Genomic DNA, 19350 nt, shown 5'->3' on the forward strand with positions numbered 1-19350 from the left:
ACCTACCTCTTTACTTACTCTTGTGCCAGACACTGAAAATAACACATGAAAATTTTTTAGCTTTTAGGAGAGAGCGGAGGTGAAGCACAAAACATTTTCATGAAAATTTTCATAGTCTGGCTAAGACTTATACCATGGATTTGACTTTTCATATTCGAACAGCTGGGTGTGATAATTGTGTCAGGCGTATAATAACTTTGGCAACTCTATTTCATCAGCTGTTCAAAATACTCGCTGGTTTCTGTTTCTGATACTCGCTGTTTCGCTGAAATAAAAAACGTGCCAAGATCTGTCACTTTTTTTGTTTGTTACTCTGAAGATGCAACAAATATTGTTCTAATTGTTTATTCCTTTAATAAAGTGGTAAAAATAAAGAAGAAATATTAAATTTTAATACAAAATGGTCAAGAAAACCAAGAATTCTATAGCCGATGCCGTTTACGCAAAAAAGGCGGTGAAAAAGGAGAATCCTTTCGCCACAGCAACAGCAGCAACTTCGAAAAAACTCAATCCCTTTGAGGTGCATATGAATAAAGAAAAATTCCAAATTCTTGGAAGGACATGTAAACATGATAAAGGTTTGCCGGGTATATCGCGAGCCAAAGCCATCAAGAAACGTAAGGAAACATTGGGTCAAGAGTTCCTCAGAAAGGATAAAACCAATAAATTCAAAGATCGTCGTATTGGAAAATATTTGAGTGGTGAGCAGTTGAATGAAGAAGTAATGGCTGCTCGTTTTGTGGCCGATAAAATGGAACGCATGAAACAGAACAAGCATTCGAGATTTAATTTGAACGATGACGAAGTGTTGACACATCGTGGTCAGACTCTAGAAGAAATTGAACAATTTCGGGATGACCGATCGGATGATGATGCTGAGGAAGATGATAAATTGGATGGTATGTTATTTATTATATTTCTAGTGACTTGGTTGGATAATATGTGTGATTTTTTTATTCCAGCTGCCTTTACTGAAGCTGCTCACTTTGGTGGTGATGACGCTGCAGCCAAAGACCGTAAATCTGCCATTGAAGAAATGATTGCTGAGCAGAAAAAACGTAAAGTCGAAATAGCCAAAGAAAAGGATGAACTTTACGATCTCACAGAGAAACTTGATTCCAATTATAAGGATCTCATTAGTTTGGTGGGCAAAATGTCCAAGAATGAAATGAAAAAACAAGAGCCCGATGATTATGATCGCTTGACACGTGAATTGATTTTTGAACCAAGAGGTGTGGTGTCGGATAAATTGATATCCGAAGAAGATTTGGCCAAAAAGGAAAGGGAACGGTTAGAGAGACTTGAAAATGAACGTCTCAGAAGAATGAAGGCTGAAGGTGAAGAGGAAGAAGAGGGTGATGCCAAGCCTAAACATAGATCAGCAGACGATTTAGATGACGGGTATTTTGCCAATGGAGTTGAGGAAGAGGAAGGAACATTGGCATATACTTTGGATGGTAAGCTTGATTTAATTACGTATAAATATTTACTATTGAACTATTCTCCATTTTTTAGGTGAACTGGGTACAAATCTGCAAGCAAATGTCAATAAAGATGATTCCGAGGCAGAAGAAGATCAGGGAGAAAACGAAAATGAAAGTGGCGAAGAAGAGGAGGATGAAGATGAGGATGGTGAAGAAGAAGAAGAGGAAGATGATGATGAAGAGGAGGACGATGATTTAAATGATTTGAAAGTTACTGACTCCGAAGGCGAAGAATATTCCAATGCAGATGATGAAAAAACATCAGAGAAAACAACAAGGGATAAAAAACCAAAATCAATAGAATCAGCTAAAAAGGAAAAGGTCGAAAGAACTGATTTACCATTCACCATTGAAATGCCTAAGAATTATGCGGAATTTGTTAAACTACTAAATGAATACAAGTTGCAGGATCAATCGATTATTGTGGAACGTTTAATCAAATGTAATCATCCCAAATTAGAGGGCGTTAATCGTGAGAAAGTTGTTAAATTATTTGCATTCTTGCTGCAGTTAATAAATGAGAAATTCTCTGATGCTGGCACTGATGATGTGCGTGAACATTTCCAGTTCCTTTCGCTAATGATGCCGCATCTATTCGACCTTATCCATCTGAATGCAGAGCGTATGTCAAATATTCTACTTGATGTAGTGAAAGAAAAATATGCCGAATTCAAGAAAAATTCCAAACAATATCCCTCATTGGAGGTGTTGATTTATTTCAAAATTGTCTCCAATTTATGTTCAACATCCGATTTTCGCCACCCAATTGCCACACCATGTTATCTATTCATGCAACACATATTGTCAAGGGCCCGTGTGAAGAGTAGACAAGATATTGCAATGGGTCTGTTTTTGGTAACATTATGTTTGGAATATGGTCATATGTCAAAACGTTTTCTACCGGCTGCCTTTAATTTTCTAACGGGTGTTTTATTCCTGTGTATACCCAAAAGACCAGTGGAAATAATAAAAGTTGTACCACCCTTCCAAAGTCAAGGTCCATTAAGTAAGCTATTGGCAATACCTTCAGATTCTAAGGAATATAAGGGCATTAAAGAAGAACACCTCAACGCCGAAGATTTGGTAACCCAAACCATAAGCAATGATTTTAAAGTAAGAGCATTAAATCAATCTCTCCAACTTATACAAAATGCAACAACCTTAGTGTCTGAACATGTTGGTAGTAATTTGTTGGTTTTACCTATTTATGAAATGTTGGACAAATTAGATGTTACACCATATCCAGCATATGTTAAGGAGAATTATGAAAAAACTAAAACATTGCTGGAAACAGTTGTAAATAAGCCGCTGACAAAACTAGTTCCTCCCGAGAAGAAACCTAAAGCTTTACGTCTTCTTGAACCACGAATTGAAACCGTGTACGATGATAAACGACGACCTAAATTAACCAAGGAAAGGGAAGAAAAAGTTAAAATGATACATAAAATCAAAAGAGAAACCAAGGGTGCTATTCGAGAGATCCGTCGTGATACAGAATTCTTGCAGAAAATACGTATACAACAACAGTTACAAAGGTAAGTGAACTGATTTGAAATTTTAACATATACACTTCCCATGTCTAAAGCTAGTAGAAACTTCAAAGTTTATCCCATGAGCTGGTGGTTTGAGGTTTAGATTTCTACCTTGGATCAAGTTCAGTACAGGGCCTGCCAAGTGACGTCATTTACCAGACTGGGTGACAAGATGGTTATGTCTGGCGAACTGTGACACACTTCACTAATTCTGGTGGTTCAAAACGTGGATATATCAATCTGTTAGCCCATACGCTATTACGTTGGACGGAATGCCTTCCAAAAGCAACCTAATTCCGCCAATTCACACTGAGAACTCTCCCTCTACAGTTCCATACAAAGCTGCTACAGTTATACATTCAATGTATTGGCCACTCAAGGGTAGCTCAAGCGAGATGAGATACTTTTTTAGTTCATTGTAGTTATAATGGATACGAATATCGATGCGATGAGTGAGCTTAACCGACAACTTTCTAAATTCAAACACGATGGCTATGGTTGTCCATGATGTCGGAGAATAAATCGCTAATATTTTCCTTGGTATTTTAGGCCTGCAATGGGATACCGTCTGTATGCAAATGAAGCCTAATTATTACTTGCACACCTCAACGTGTTTTTGGGGTTGCCAAGTGTTTTTGTGCTTGAACCCCTTCATGCTTCAAGCCTCTTCAGAAGTTGTTGGGGATGCCTTGGCACTCATAGTCATCGCCGCCGCACCAGAGCCTTAAACTTCTGCGTGAAGCAGTAAACCGTAGTTACACGCTGATACGACGTTCCAACACTCTACTTTATTTACGATCGCTTAAGATACCACAACAAGTCACACCTCAGCCATATGAAGCAAAGCCTCTCCGAAACCCTAGTCCAAGCTGGATGAGGAAAAGCCGCTGACCCCATAGAATTTAGGTCAAGTTTCAAGATATGCCATTTCGGTCCACTGCTTCTGTTCCCACGGCTGCGGGTTCTTACGTACCGGATTGACCCGAACCCATTGTGTTTCGGCCAGCGGCTGCCAACCCAGTATCAAGGTTTCATGCTGCTACATCAACAACAACTGCTTCTGGTGACCAACCCACCCACAAAAGTTCAAATTTTTTTGCTAAAACGGTGCGCACAGTGGCTCCATGAGGGAGTTACCGATTTGGTCGAAACTTAACATCGTAATATAGATCAGGTTCAAATATGGACTATATCGGGCCACTCCTACGGGTACCTTCCCCACAAAATTTCGAATTTTTCGAGCAAGTAAAGTTTCAAGAAGGTCTATATCGGACAAATCCGATACCTCCCTCACAAAAGTTAAATTTTTTTGCTTCAAAATTTTAATGACTTTTCGTGGATTGTTTTGAAAATTTCATCCAAGGTACTCCTTGTTGTCCTGTTTACTGACTGAGTGACATTTCGAGATTTTGGCAGTTAATGGACCGTTCGAGGATAGTTTTTAAATGTTCGACGACGGAAGTCTTTGCGATTCTGATAACAACGACATATTTTTTTCGTGGGCAATTTCATGCTTCTTGCCATAATCAACTAAAAGCTCTAAAATCGTTGACAAACTGGCTGGCTAGAACTATAGCAATCGAAAGGAATGACTCCCAAAATTAGACCCAGCTCCAAGATGGACTATGTCGGTCTATTCCTTCTATTCAACATTTTTACTCTTTAATCCAGTTTAAGGCCACCTTACGGATCATTTAAAGAGTAGCTGGTTGTCATCGTGAACATGACTAAAACATTACAATTCGTTTTTGTACCGCTGAGGGTGTTTAGCTGTCGGCAAAGCCTTCTGATTCTTTTACTCATGTTTTGATTTCTTCTAAAACTATCACCAACTTCTTATGTAGCACGCAGCCAGGTGATAACAATTTTCGTTGATCGTTTAGGCGTTAGTAATGTTGTAGAGTTTTGTGTTACTCTGAAACAAATCTATCTTCATCAGAACTAATTTAATTAACATTTTAACTTGAATTAATTCCTAACTGTTTTTAATTTCTTTTATTTTACAGCGACAAGGAACGTCGTGAAAAGGTCAAACGCATCTATGCCGAGGCCTCACTGCAACAAGGCGAACTTAATGCCTTGGAAAGAGAAAAGAAGAAGAAAAAGAAGTTTTAAGTTGTGGTTAAAACTGAAAATATATATTTTTTATATATATGTTATAACTTAGTTTATATTATGTAAAGAAAATTAAAAATAAATTAAATAACTAGTTAATAGTAACTAAAATGTTTATAACTAAAAAAAATCGCAGTTGTTTATTATTGTTGTCCACTTGTATCTCGACATCTTAGGGTAGCTGCCTCTACAGCTCCAGCAACAGCAGCTCTAAATCCTGATTCCTCTAAATGTTTTAGCGCAGCAGCTGTTGATCCGGCAGGACTGGTAACATTATCTTTCAAAACGCCTGGATGTTCTTTCGATTCTCTTACTAACATTCCTGAACCCATTACTGTTTGAGCTGCCAAACGATATGCCAAATCCCTAGGTATACCCATGCGAACAGCACCATCAGCTAATGCTTCAATCATTACGAAAACATAGGCAGGACCACTGCCACTCAAAGCTGTAACTGGATCTAATAAATTCTCGGTGACTTCTTCACATGTGCCAATGGATTCTAGAAGTTTTTGCGTAACTACTGCATCGGAATCCGTGGCATTTTTGCCGCGTACAAATACCGAACAGCCACATTGAACAAGAGCAGGGGTATTGGGCATAACACGTATCACACGGGAACTGGATGATAGATTCTGGCAAAAAGTTAAAATAAATGTGAGTAATCATGATATAGCTTTTAATGAGGAGTTATTAGTAAAAAAACATTTCCCCAGCTAGTATTTGGAAGACTGTTTTTCCATAAATCACATTGCGGAGTCTTTTTAGAGTCCTTTTGGTGATCAAAAACTGATTAAGTCGCTTGTATGATCAGAAAGGGACTCGAAAGTGACTCCCTGTAATGATTAAAAAAAGTTCAATTCAAAATACAACAACAAATGCGTAGGAATCACAAATAAATCATTGAGGCGTTTAAAAAGTGACTATTTTTTCGTTATTTATTGTCACATTTTGAAAAGTGATTATATATTTTGAACAGTTAGGTGATTAAAAACTGATTGTTTTGTTTTATTTTCGTTTGGTTGTAAATAATTCTCATATACACTTTCTACAAAACTTTGATATAAATGTAACGTATAATATTAAAGGTATAGACAAACACAACACATGTTCAGGTTTTGCCAAGTGAAATGAAGAAGCAGTATACTAATCACCGCGCAATTAAAAGACATAAAGCAGAAAAGACAACAAAACAAAGGAAAGAAACAAAAAAGAATAAAATGAAAATTCTTTTAATTTATTTCGTCTAATAAAATGACTCATAAATGACTCCCTAAAGACTCAAAAATGATTATAAACATGACTCAAAAAAGGCTCGAAAATGAGTCCCACATTAATCAACAAATCACCAATAAATGAATGAAATACGACACGAAAAAGACTTTATATACTATCTCAACATGTGGGCAAAAATGACTCGAAACTAGTGCAGAGGAAGACTCATTTTTGATTTGTTTAGAAGAGTCGCCTGAGGTTACGTTTTCCTCCCGACAAATGAGTCATTTATGATCAGAAAATGAGCTCATATTCCAGCTTTTTAATCGTGCAGTCGGATCAAAAAAGACTCGAATTTGATTAAAATTTTCAAAAAATGCTGGCTGGGTCTTGTCATAGAAGACTAAGAGCTCTTTACATAGAAGACCAAAAGGACTTATTTTAAAGATCAAAAGGTACAGTCGAAATCGCTTATAACGACGAAATCTAAAAGTCCCGAATTCCCGCCTTTGAAGCCCACACAAATAAATTTCGCTTGTAATGACATATCGGTTATAACGTCGTGTTTTTGTCATGTATTTGGATTTTGCTATCGGTTATAACGACGGTACATACGAAGAAGAAACATTTTGCCATACTTTGTAAACTGAAACAAGCGGTCAGGAACACTCGTAAGATGGGGTTGAACAACTGAACTACGACCAACAACATATGACTGATTTATAACAAACAAGTTCGTTCTTGGGAAATGAGATTCACGACACATTCAGCCCTATTCTGAACGCATGGGAGTTGGGAATTTTTTCCCATTCCCACATTTTCGTATTCTGAACAAAATTTTGTGGGAGTTTTTTTCCCATTTCCCATCTCCCCTCATTCTGAATGAAGTTCGAATTGGGAATTTGTTCCCATGGGAAAAAAGTATACATTCTCTATCTTGAATTGTGGGAGAATTTTGTGTCTTTTTGTGGGAAAAATCTCCCCAGCAAACAGTGTGGGAGTTTGAAAAAAAATTCAAGAAATTATTTATATTTTTTATGAAATTTCATATTTTAAGACACCTACACGACAAAATTATTGAAAATATTTATAATCGCCATGTGTTTGCTTAATAAAAGCATACAAAATGTACTGTAAAATATGTCATTAGTAGACTTCGGATTTTGCATATTCTGATATGATACAAAAACTTGCAAGAATCTAACATGTTTTACACCGATAAAAAATGTTCCTTTATGTTATCGAACAAAACAAAAAAAGTAGTAAAAATTAGTAGATTTTTGCAGTTCTGGAACAGACCATATGTATAGAAATACGAGAAAAAAAGTCATGGTTGATTCAATTTCAAAAGAATTTTTGGCAATAATTATTAAAATATATTGGAAAATAACCATAATATATACAGTCTTTACAACTTTTATTCATTTTCGTAATATAACCTTCGGGTTTTTTAAATCAGACGACTAACGTCCTATTGAAAACGTGTTAGTTTCCTCAACGACACGACAACGATCACACAAACGTACATACATATATGCCAAATTATTGCAATGCTATTCCATTTTCCGAAATGCCTTTTCTTGAATAGGATCGTTATTTTTGAACGTAGAAGCTTGAAATTTTTTAGTTTTATATTCAATCAAAAACGTATTTTATTTATTTTTGTTTAGATACGTCTTCGGAAATTTATGGTGACGATATGTAATAACACGCAAAAATATGTAATAATTGAGAAAAATATCCGAATTTATCTTTTTGATTTTTTTTTAAATATGCAAAATACGAGTTCTAGCGATCATTAGGAATAAGTAAAACTAGCGATATACTCGTTAAACCCCAACTAAAATTACTCCGTATCAACATACAATTTTTAAATTCGTTACAAACTTAAAAAGTTCCGATTACTTTATACAAAAAAAATATTTTTGCCTACTAATTAAAAAAATGCTTACACCAATTCGCACATTCTGAAGAAAATGTGCTTATTAGAACAACATCACACATCGCTGACTCCATTCACTTAAAAATCCATAAATCAATGCACGGTTGTTGAATTAAGTGAGTTGTGCTCTTGCTAATCTAATTCAAAATCCGCGAATACAATGCAAATAGGCATTTTGTATTATAAAACAAAATTACAGCTCCCAAAAGTATGCTATAATAATTTGGTGTACCTAATTTCGAATTTCGAAATTTCAGCTCTCATGGTTTGCAGTTCCCACGTCGTTTAGAATATGGAAAACGTGGGAATGGGAAATTTCGCTCCCATGGGAAACAGTTCCCATGGGAATGTTCAGAATAGGGCTGATTGTGTTCTTTATAGTACGATTTTATACCCACTATATTATACAAAGTTACCCCATTTTATTACTGTATTTTAAAAGAAGGTCCGTCGGTGTATCCTAGACGACCAATAGTTATTTTCATAAAAGACAAAAGGTATTCTTATAGAGGACAAACAAAAATTTTTATGGAAGACCAAAATATCTACTGGAGGTTTTTTTATAGAAGGTCTTACTATAGAAAAGCTGAAGGTCTTGTCATAGAAGTCCAAAATGTTTCTTTTACGGACTTCTTATAAAGGGCCAAGAAGTCTTCTTATAGAAGACCATAATATATTCTTATAAAAGACACAAAAGGTTTTCTTATAGAAGACCAAAAGGTTTTGGTATATAAGACAAAACAGTTTTCTTATACATAGATGACGAAAAGGTTTTTGTAGAGAAGGCCAAAAGATCTCATGGAAAACCAAAAGGTATTCCTATGAAAGGCCAACAGGGCCTCCTATAGAATACCTAAATATCTTCTCAGAAGACTAAACGTTGTCTTATAAGATACCAAATGAATAAAAATTCTTGCTAAAGCAAACATAATACTATGTTTACATTTACGAAATCCACTCGATTTCATCTGTCAATTCCTTTGTGTAAACGTCAAATGAAAACTCATCTGAAATCGATTGGATTTCATTTGAAGTTTAAGCAATGGAATTGACAGTTGAAATCGAGTGGATTTCGTAAATGTAAACATAGTATAAGGCTAATGCTTGGTTTACATTTACGAAATCCACTCGATTTAAACTGTCAAATCCATAGGTTAAACGTCAAATGAAATCCAGATGAGATTTCATTTGAAAACTCATCTGAAATCCATTGGATTTCATTTGACGTTTAATGCTAAGTTTACATTTACGAAATCCACTCGATTTCATCTGTCAATTCCATAGTTCAAACGTCAAATGAAATCTCATCTGAAATCAATTGGATTTCATTTGACGTTTAATCTATGGATTTGACAGATAAAATCGAGTGGATTTCGTAAATGTAAACATAGCATAACCAATGGAATTGACAGTTGAAATCGAGTGGATTTCGTAAATGTAAACCTAGCATTAGTGTCAGATTCCATACGACATTTTATATATTTGTTTCTATGTTCGATGTATATTAGGGATATATATTTTTTGAAGAAAAAATATATTCATCAGAAAAAAACTTCTTTTAATAACTTTTTCATATAAATGACATACATATAACCTTCTCCAAGTCCGAACGACGTGCCGCATACTAAAACGCCGCTTATAGAGGCGGTACAACATTTGTTAATATGGTGTGGTATTTTGATAAGTTTAAAAAAATAAAGCCCTAATAAACATGTGTTTTTTGGTTTCAAAAACAATAGATTGAAACATCATCTCCTTTATCAATGAACTTCCAGCGACCTCAAACATATTTGCAAGAATTATACTTTCTGCGAGAAATAATGCATTTAGTGGAATGATATGATACGGAAACATGCAAATTGAAAATCTAACGAGTTTTCATTCATGTTTTCCAAAACATTCAATCAAATGTGAAAAATATTAGTTTTTTAAATTCCAATAATTTATAGACATGTCCTTCTTTTGTTTACATTTATATTTGACACTAACGTTACAAACAAAAACAAATTCCTATGTACTTTACCTGGTTTGTTCTACCATGAGTAAAATGTTTATCTCTCATCTATTGTTTACATATGTTCCTAACTAATCTATATTAAAACTTGCTGCACCCCTTTAAGATAACTTAACTTTCCTTTATCGTTAACCTAAATATTATTTTAACGATAAAGATTCAACAAACAATTCCTCAATTCTATCAATACTTTGATTATGCATTTCTTGCGTTTTTTGTTGTTTTTTTTTTTACCTGTTCCAATGTCTTCAGTGATATACCCATGGCAACTGATATGAACAATTTCTCTGCACTTTTTGTTTTGATTTCATTCAGCACACTAGGTACAACTTGTGGTTTAACTGATATGAAAACAATATCGGATTTTTCAACGACCGGATCATTGTTTGTTATAGTCTCGACACCCAATTTCTATAAAAAGAAAAAATAAAAAACGAAAACAAACAAATTTCAAAATAGATAAGAAATGTGTGATTTACGTAGTTTGAATGGTTTATTGTCCGGAAAAAGGAAGACAATGCACCAATGATTTGAACTCACCTTAAAAGATTGCAGTGACATTTGATCGGCTGGATGAACACTGGCTATTACAGAATCTGCTTTTGTCAAACCTAAATGTGTGTGCGATAAAGATAGACAAGAAGAATATTATATTGTTTATTATATTATTTTGTTTTTAACATAAAATAAAGATGAGTACTGAGTACTTTGCTCTTAATTTAATGAGTTATGGTACGTTTATTTCGCTTGCCTTTATTCTTCTATTTGCAAAGGAAAACAAGTCCAAAGGTTGTGGATGTGCCAGAAGAAAGAACAGGAAAGATAATTTTAAAACAATACATATACGTTGTGTAAATTCTATGTAATATACATATGTAATGATTGTGTAAAAGCCATATTAAGTTAATAAGCTTTTTGGACCCTTTGGGATAATGAGGGAGTATACACTTTGATGCTATGAGAAATGTGCCGCACATGTAATTATTTATTTATTTTATTTATTTCATTCATGTAATAAAAGGTCTATAAGACTATATAAAATAGTACACAGCTTACAAATCCAATCCTGAGCGTATACAATTTTCTATTACAAATAAAATTTAATTCATTAATAAAACAAAAAATACTAAGTACGAATGCAATTGAACATCCAAAATTAGTTATCTTGGTCCCTCAGCCATAAAACTATTTTAAAAATACATAAGTAGATGTCTTAGCAAACAATAACTTAAATACAAAGTTCAAAATAGTTTGAAGGAATCAATTCTTAACGTGCTGCAAAGTATTGAATGAGTTTTTTCTTAAATACATTATTAGTATAGGAAAATATTCTGAGTTCGTGGGGCAACACATTCCAACTCCGTGCAACCCGTACTAAGAAAGATCTTGCATAAACATCCTTATAAATTCTTGGTATAATCACTTGTGGGTTTCTGGAATAATGGAAAAACGAAAAATTTCTAGCTACAGACATAGGCTTATTACTCTTTATTACATTATAAAATACTAAAAGATTTCGGTAAGAAACGAAGTTATTAAAGGAACAACCCAAAAAACGCTTAACATGTTCCGAAATGTGGTATCTCATTGGGATGTTATATACGAAACGTACAACTGCATTAATAATTTTCCGTAACCTAGAAAAGTGGTTACCGATACAACCAGATACAATTTCAAAACCATATAGAATATTAGACATCAACAAGGCATGAGCTAATTGTTTTTTAGTATGAAGCGGCATATACAAGTTTGATGCATAGATTTTTCTTAACGAAGCCCAAATTTTTCCAGATAAGATATCAATATGATGTTTAAATGAGAGTCCATTGTCAAGAACAACACCCAAGACTTTATGGTGCGTAACAAAGTCCCAATTTACATTGGGCGAGTTTACTTGCGGCAATTGTCATTTTGTAGGAGAGAGAGGTGAGGCATATGGTAAACCCTTTGCCTCGCAGCACCATCTCTCTCCTACAAACTGACAATTGCCGCAAGTAAACTCGCCCAATGTAAATAGGGACAAACTCAATATTACTATCAAGTAATACAATGTTTAAATAAGGGGAAATATTTTTTATTTATTTTTTCCCTCCCAGTCCTTGGTTTTGGCTAGCTTATGTCTTTCACGAAATCTATTATTTCTATATTTTCGTGACTTTTGCACATTATTTCAACTATATTCGAATAAATATTCAAAAATAAGCAAAATTACCTTTTATTTCTGCTGTTTTTATAATGAAATATAATCAGTTTTCTCTTTTCTAGGATATCGTTTTTCCTTAAAATATAATATTTTTGCACACGGGAACAATGATTCTGTTCGCAATTATTAAAATGTTTACTAATATTGCAGAAAAATATTTAAGAAAAGTTACAAGAACCTAATATTGTTGACGCATAAAAAACAGGATTAACAACGTTTTCTTTGTTACTCTCGCTTATAGGCTTGCCATGCATCCATGTTACATACATTTTTTAATTGCCACAGGACCAACATATTTTCAAGTATTTGGTTTTTTTGGATAGTGGGTATGGGCTTCTAAAATACTGGGGTGTTATTATTGGTGAAATTGAAAACCGAATATTTTTGACACTCACTGTATAGTATTTTTGGCGCGCCAAATATATGAAATCAGATACACATACATATATGTACAGGCGAAACTTGAACTAGATTTTGGGATACGTAAATAAGCCGATGTTTTGTGATTTGTTACAAGGCCATGAAAGGCTTTATCCTTACGATTTTTTGGAACGGTGACCAATATCAAGAAAATTAAGGGAGGTCTAGCTGTAATTTTACACACGATTCCACTATCTTCTTTTCCAGACATTGATTTTGGCTGGGTTATTTGTTTCATGAAATCTATTTTTCGTATATTTTCGTGACTTTTGCACATAATTTCAACTAAATTCGAATAAATATTCCAAAGTAAGCAAAATTTCCTTTTATTTCTGCTGTTTTTATAATAAAATATATAACCAGTTTTGGTTTTTTGGATGTTGGATATGGGCTTTTAAAATACTGAGGTGTTATTATTGGTGAAATTGAAAACCGAATATTTTTGACACTCACTGTATATGGGGATTTCTGAGTAATATCGGACACTTTTTCAAAAAGTGGGGTTTGGTTTCCTTTATTGTTTGTTATGTTGATGACACTCCTCAGCAAAACATTTTAGTATATTTTCAGATTTTGTTTGACCAACGGCTCCACAGATATCACGCCTTAAAAAAGTCGAATTCAATAAAAAAAACTATATGCAACGAAATACTATTAATATTGGTACAAATAGAAAAAAATCTGTTTTTGTATTTTTTTGTGTGAAACAATTTTGCACAGTGGGTTTGGATACAATGTTCGCGATTTCATATTTAAAAATATTTAAAAACCATCTTCGTTTTTTTTGATTTTTTTTGTATTAAACTGCGAATAATTACACTGCTATTTGGTGGTGGGATTCGAATAATTATTTCTTTTTATAAATTTTTAAAAATTTTGTTTTTCAAAATAGTCAGGCTTAATCCCATAGTCGTTGTTTTAATATTTTATTAAAACAACTTTAATTTATTAGTGGTATTAGTATTCCCTGCCTTAACCCTTGGAAAACATCGCCAATTTTTTCCCACTAATAAATTAAAGTTGTTTTAATAAAATATTAAAACAACGACTATGGGATAAAGCCTGACTATTTTGAAAAAACAAAATAGAAGTCGTCATCCCAAACAAAAAGACGCCAACCCTCCTAATTTTTAAAAATTTATTACTACAATTTTTTCTTTATACCAGTGTAAAATATTTATTATTTTACCGTCTTATTGTATTTCAAAAAAATAAATTTTTTACAGTTACATTTGTTTTGTTGCGTTATTCAGAAATTTATCTTAAACATTTTAAAAACCTGCTTCAGTTTTAGATCTTGAAAAAGGTTTAGCAAGTATTGTTCCAGACGGACAATAAACTAACTCAACTGATGATCAAATAACTACCGCTCGGGAATTATACGGCTGAGCAACCGATCCGAATAATCCACCAAATATTAAAGATGATTATTTTTAGACCGAACCCATTATTCAATAGCAACAATGTTGGTTTTGTAAATTTGTTAGTTGTTGTAATTCATGCATTTACCTTATATAAATTTGCCTTGAGATTGCCAACGAAAAACTTCTCATTGAAGTTTTTTCTTTGGTCACGCTTAAGCTGAAAACACATCCATTGTTTGGGGAAAGTTTTGTGTCGTTTTGGCCGTTTTTACACTGTTCGGCATGATGCCGAAAAATTCAAATTCATTTGAAATATAAGCCCTGTTGTTTTTTTCTCAACGCCCAACACAAAACTTTAAGGCTAATAAGCTTCCTTGCCTGCTTACCTTGCTTGCTTCTGATAAAAGAATAAAAAAGAAAAGGGCAACCTAGTTCGAAATTTGCTCGGCCTTCTTTATTCTTTTATTTTTATTATGTCAGAAGCAGGAAAGCAAGGCAATAAGGCAAGGCAGCTAATGTAGCTGCTGAAATTTGGAGTATGTGGCATTATTTGATCTAGAAATTAATTCATCAAAGCTCTGTTCCTTTACGTGCAAGAATCTTCAAGTTTTACAACTTTTTACTCGAAAAGCGTTCCTTTACTTCAGACATTATACAATTCATATGGAAGTAGATTACAACTTTTGCTACTTTTGCCAGTTTTATCATTTTCAAAAGTAAAGGAACAGACCACAAATTGTATTTGTACCTTGTGCAACAAAGACGCCCAATCTGGCCGATTTTGATCACATGTGGAGAATTTTTCAAATTATATTAAAATCGGTTCAGATTTGGATATAGCTTATGCCGAAAAGTAATATGTAGACATCGGATTTTTGCATATTTTTTGAAATTTTAACCAATTGTAACTACATGCTAGAAATTCGATGTCATATTGAAAATAATCAATAATACGTACAAAACTCCAGCATCTATTGTTTAATAAAGGAATTATTTGCATTATAATTTTCAAAAATATGAAAAAATCCGAGGCCTAGTAATATAGTTTTCGGGTTAAAAGTGCGATGTGTATATTCACCGGCATAAGAAGAAGTCCATCTTTGAATTTAAATGATCATTTTTAAGTTTATGTTAACCGGAACGCTATAAATATGTTGGAATAATCCAATCAATAACAAACGAAGACAATGGGGGTATGTAGATTCAATTATATCCGTCCGCCTGCCTGTGGTTATCACTCTAGTCTCCTAACAAAGTGAGATGTAACGCGATACGTATTTTGCTTGAAGACAATTTCGAAAATAGGCTATTTTGGCCCATGTTTTTGTATATGTTGTTTAGTAAGTCCCGGTCCACACTAGCGTGAATTTTATTAAATAATTTCATGACATTGGGTGTTCTTAAATCGAATTCCCCACTACAGCAATTTTATGATTTTACTCTACTATGGACGTCGATCTAGATACGCATAATTTCATATCAAAATTTCAGTGAAATTACTGTAGTGTGGCCCGGGACTAATGAAAATTAACACGACAAAAAGCTCCATTGGTAATATGGCGTTAAGGCCAGAACAGAATCAATCGTCGCTTGCTTCCCCAAATGTCAAATTATAAAGGAATGCCAGCGCCTCTTTGCATTCCTTTATAATTTGACATTTGGGAAGCAAGCGACGATGGATTCTGTTCTGCCCTTAACAGTCAATTAGCATTATGATGGTTATGCTAAGTTTACATTTACGAATTCCTCTCGCTTTCAACTGTCAAATCCATTGCTTAAACGTCAAATGAAATCCAATGGATTATAGATGAGATTTCATTTGACATACATATACGCAAAGGAATTGACAGTTGAAATCCGCTCGATTTCAACTGTCAATTCCATAGCTCAAACGTCAAATGAAATCTCATCTGAAATCCATTGGATTTAATTTGACGTTTAGCCTATGGATTTGACAGTTGAAATCGAGTGGATTTCGTAAATGTAAACAAAGCATTACCCCCTGTTTTTGTAAAAAAAATTATTATTGTAACACGAATTGCCAAATTTTTTAAATCGATTTACTCGCCTTAGCGTAGATGTGAAACACTGATTTTTGATTCAGGAATTCTTAACTATATAGAACGTGTCTACGAAGAATTAGGTCTGTATGTAATCTAGGTGCTGAGCTATGGATGCCCAAATTATTACGAATATAGACGAACGAACAAAAAATAGTTACAAAAACAGGGGGTTAATATTAATCAGAACAAAAATTTATATGAAAATCGTTTACGACTTTTACCACTTTATAAAGTACGGGAACAGGCCACATATATGTTTTCAGTGATTAGAAAACTTGAAACTTCAGTGTCATGAAAACATGTGAACTTTGGTTCGCTTTTCACATAATCCTCATAAAGAATGTTAAACCAGCAAAAGGCTCTAATGTAAATATGGCGTTAGAACTTATGAAGACAAAAAAGTTCAACATGTTGATGTAGGACATTGTCAGTTTGAGGGTGAGAGAGGTGAGGCATATGGTAACCCTTTGCCTCTCCACACCCTCTCTCAACAGCAAACTGACAATTGCCGCAAGGAAAATTGCCTAATGTAAATATGGACTAATTTAGCAATTAAGATTTTCAGGGGCCAGAACAACTTTTGAGGGAATGTTGTGGGCTTTTACCTAATTTAACGGTACATTCCAATTCCATGTAAGATTTTATCGACATTTTCAGATCAAATTAAATATTGGTCTGTTCCTTTCCTTTTAAAAATGGTAACAGTGGCAGAAAATGGTAAAAGTGGTAAACTGCTATCATATAAATTGTATGCTATTAAAAGTAAGGGAACACTTTACATGTTAAAAATGGTAAGAAATGGTAACCTCAGGCACGTAAAGGAACAGAGCATATAATTTATATACTTTTTTATCCATATTTTGGCATACCATATTGAGGACATGCCTCGATACGGGTTTTTTGAGAACGCGAATGCATTTTCTGACCAATAATTTAACACACAAGGCAGTCGGAGGACACTTCTCCGCTTAAAATTATGCACATAAGTATACGTCTTGGTATAGTATCTATAGAACGGTGTAAGGTTTTATCTAGGTTAGTCTACCGAATTAGCTGTAACTTTCGTAGATCTCAGTGATTTGAAAACATTCCATAAAAATAGGAATTTTTTATGGCTGAGGGTTTCAAATATTTTGCCAAGCCGAGATAAGTTACAAAATATGTACATATATCAACGGTTTTCAATTGTCAATTCTATTGTTTTTACGTGAAATAAATACTTATCCGAAATCCAGTATTTTAAAATGACGTATACACAATGAAATTGACAGCTGAAATCCACTGGATTTAGTAAATATAAACATACAAAACATGTAATACAATTGACGTTAAAAAATTGACTTTTCACGGGACAATCGAAAAATATATTCTATGAAAAAATAAATTTGTATTAATTTTTTATCATTATTTAAATTTTAACTTAGATTTTTTTAACACTTCATATTTATTGCTATGTTCCAGAATTTGCAAGAAGCTACTATTTTTTACTATGATAACATTTTTTCCTTTATGTTATTGGAAAAAATATTAAAAATTAGTAGATTCTTGCAGTACTGGAACAGACCATATGATAATATATTTGTTATTTTTCTTTTCTGCCAAAAATTGTGCCAATTTTGTAATTGTTACTGCTTATTAAACGTATAAATATTTGTATATATACCCGATGCAATAAATCCTTTGGCCATAGCTTGAGCTATTTTTCCACCACCAAGAAACCCGATTTTTCCAACTGCATTCATTTTATTCTTGATTTATTATTATTATTTTATTTGAATGAGGGTTTATTTTTAAAGTACAGATACTGCGTCTTATTCGGCAAACCAACAAAATAGTACTAAATTCAATAGGCTTTGGACGACGAGGTTGTGATAGTTGAATGTGATTTCACTTTGTTTTCATTCCAACAAAAGAAACATTTTTTGAGATAAGACCGATCGCGGAGGCAGTGCATACCTCGATATGGGAACAAACAACATATGTTTTATTGTGTGAATTTTTACAGTGAGGTCTAGAGAAACGGTTGAAGATTTAAAATATGGATTGATGATCAATATTAAGTTTATGGTCATTGATGTTCTTCTTATTTTATCAAGGACATGTACATGCAAGTAATCTTCTTCTATTATCCATTATTACATGTTATCTTTTCTCAGAATAAAATTTACGTTGTTTGTAATAATGGGTTAATATTATAATGAGTCTTTATTCTGAGAAAAGGTAACATGTAAAAAATCTGATAGAGCGCATTATAGACCCTTACAAGGGCCCTCCACAACCTCTTCAAATTGGGTTTTAGTCATGGTGCAAGAAAGAAGGGGATACAATAATATGTGGTATCCGATGGAATTGCAATTATCGAATTTCGAAAAAAGTTGAGTTGTGCTGAATTGTGCTAGGTTTGTGCCCATTTGTGCCGAAAAAATTTTTTCGAAATTCGAAAAAATGGCTGAGATATTCGACAAAACATTTTTTTCGAAAAAATGTTGCCAGAATTGCAATTTTCGAATTTCGAAAAAATTTAAGTTGTGCTGAATTGTGCTCAGTTTGTGCCCATTTGTGCCGCAAAATTTTTTTCGATATCTCGTACCATTTTCGAAAAAACCGATATTTTCGAATACATCACAGAATTGCAATTTTCGAATTTCGAAAAAACAAAAGTTGTGCTGAATTATGCTCAGTTTGTGCTTATTTGTACCGCAAACATTTTTTCGATATCTCCTACCATTTTCGAAAAAAACCGATATTTTCGAAAATACGATAGAATTGCAATTTTCGAATTTCAAAAGTTGTGCTGAATTCTACTCAATTTGTGCCAACTTGTGCCGTTTAAATTTTTTCAATATCTCTAACCGTTTTCAAGATATGGTAATTTCGAAAAACCAGTATTTTGTACGAAAAATCATTGTAATTTCTGCAATAATGCAAATATCGAGATGATCCTATTTAAACGGAAGTGATAAGGTTTTTTCATTTTCAGCGAGTAACGAATAAAGTT

The 19350-nt window shown here is 33.6% G+C and overlaps 2 protein-coding genes across 2 annotated transcripts; one reads left to right on the plus strand and one right to left on the minus strand.

Moving 5' to 3' along the window:
- The first annotated feature begins 249 nt into the window (after positions 1-249).
- l(3)07882 (Nucleolar protein 14 homolog l(3)07882) lies at positions 250-5233 on the plus strand. The gene is made up of 4 exons (XM_073960637.1): positions 250-899; positions 963-1457; positions 1516-3019; positions 5023-5233. The coding sequence occupies exons 1-4, from the start codon at positions 401-403 to the stop codon at positions 5129-5131; spliced, it is 2607 nt and encodes an 868-aa protein (XP_073816738.1). The 5' UTR covers positions 250-400; the 3' UTR covers positions 5132-5233.
- On the minus strand, positions 5126-18230 carry P5cr-2 (Pyrroline-5-carboxylate reductase-like 2). The gene is made up of 4 exons (XM_073960638.1): positions 18016-18230; positions 10843-10913; positions 10537-10713; positions 5126-5766 (listed from the first exon to the last, which is right to left on the minus strand). Exons 1-4 carry the CDS (start codon positions 18092-18094, stop codon positions 5275-5277), a joined length of 819 nt encoding a protein of 272 aa, XP_073816739.1. The 5' UTR covers positions 18095-18230; the 3' UTR covers positions 5126-5274.
- Positions 18231-19350: the final 1120 nt, after the last annotated feature.

This window comes from Musca autumnalis, unplaced genomic scaffold (genome assembly GCF_047663935.1).
Source record: "Musca autumnalis isolate F117 unplaced genomic scaffold, ASM4766393v1 scaffold_1, whole genome shotgun sequence".
Classification (NCBI taxonomy): domain Eukaryota; kingdom Metazoa; phylum Arthropoda; class Insecta; order Diptera; family Muscidae; genus Musca; species Musca autumnalis.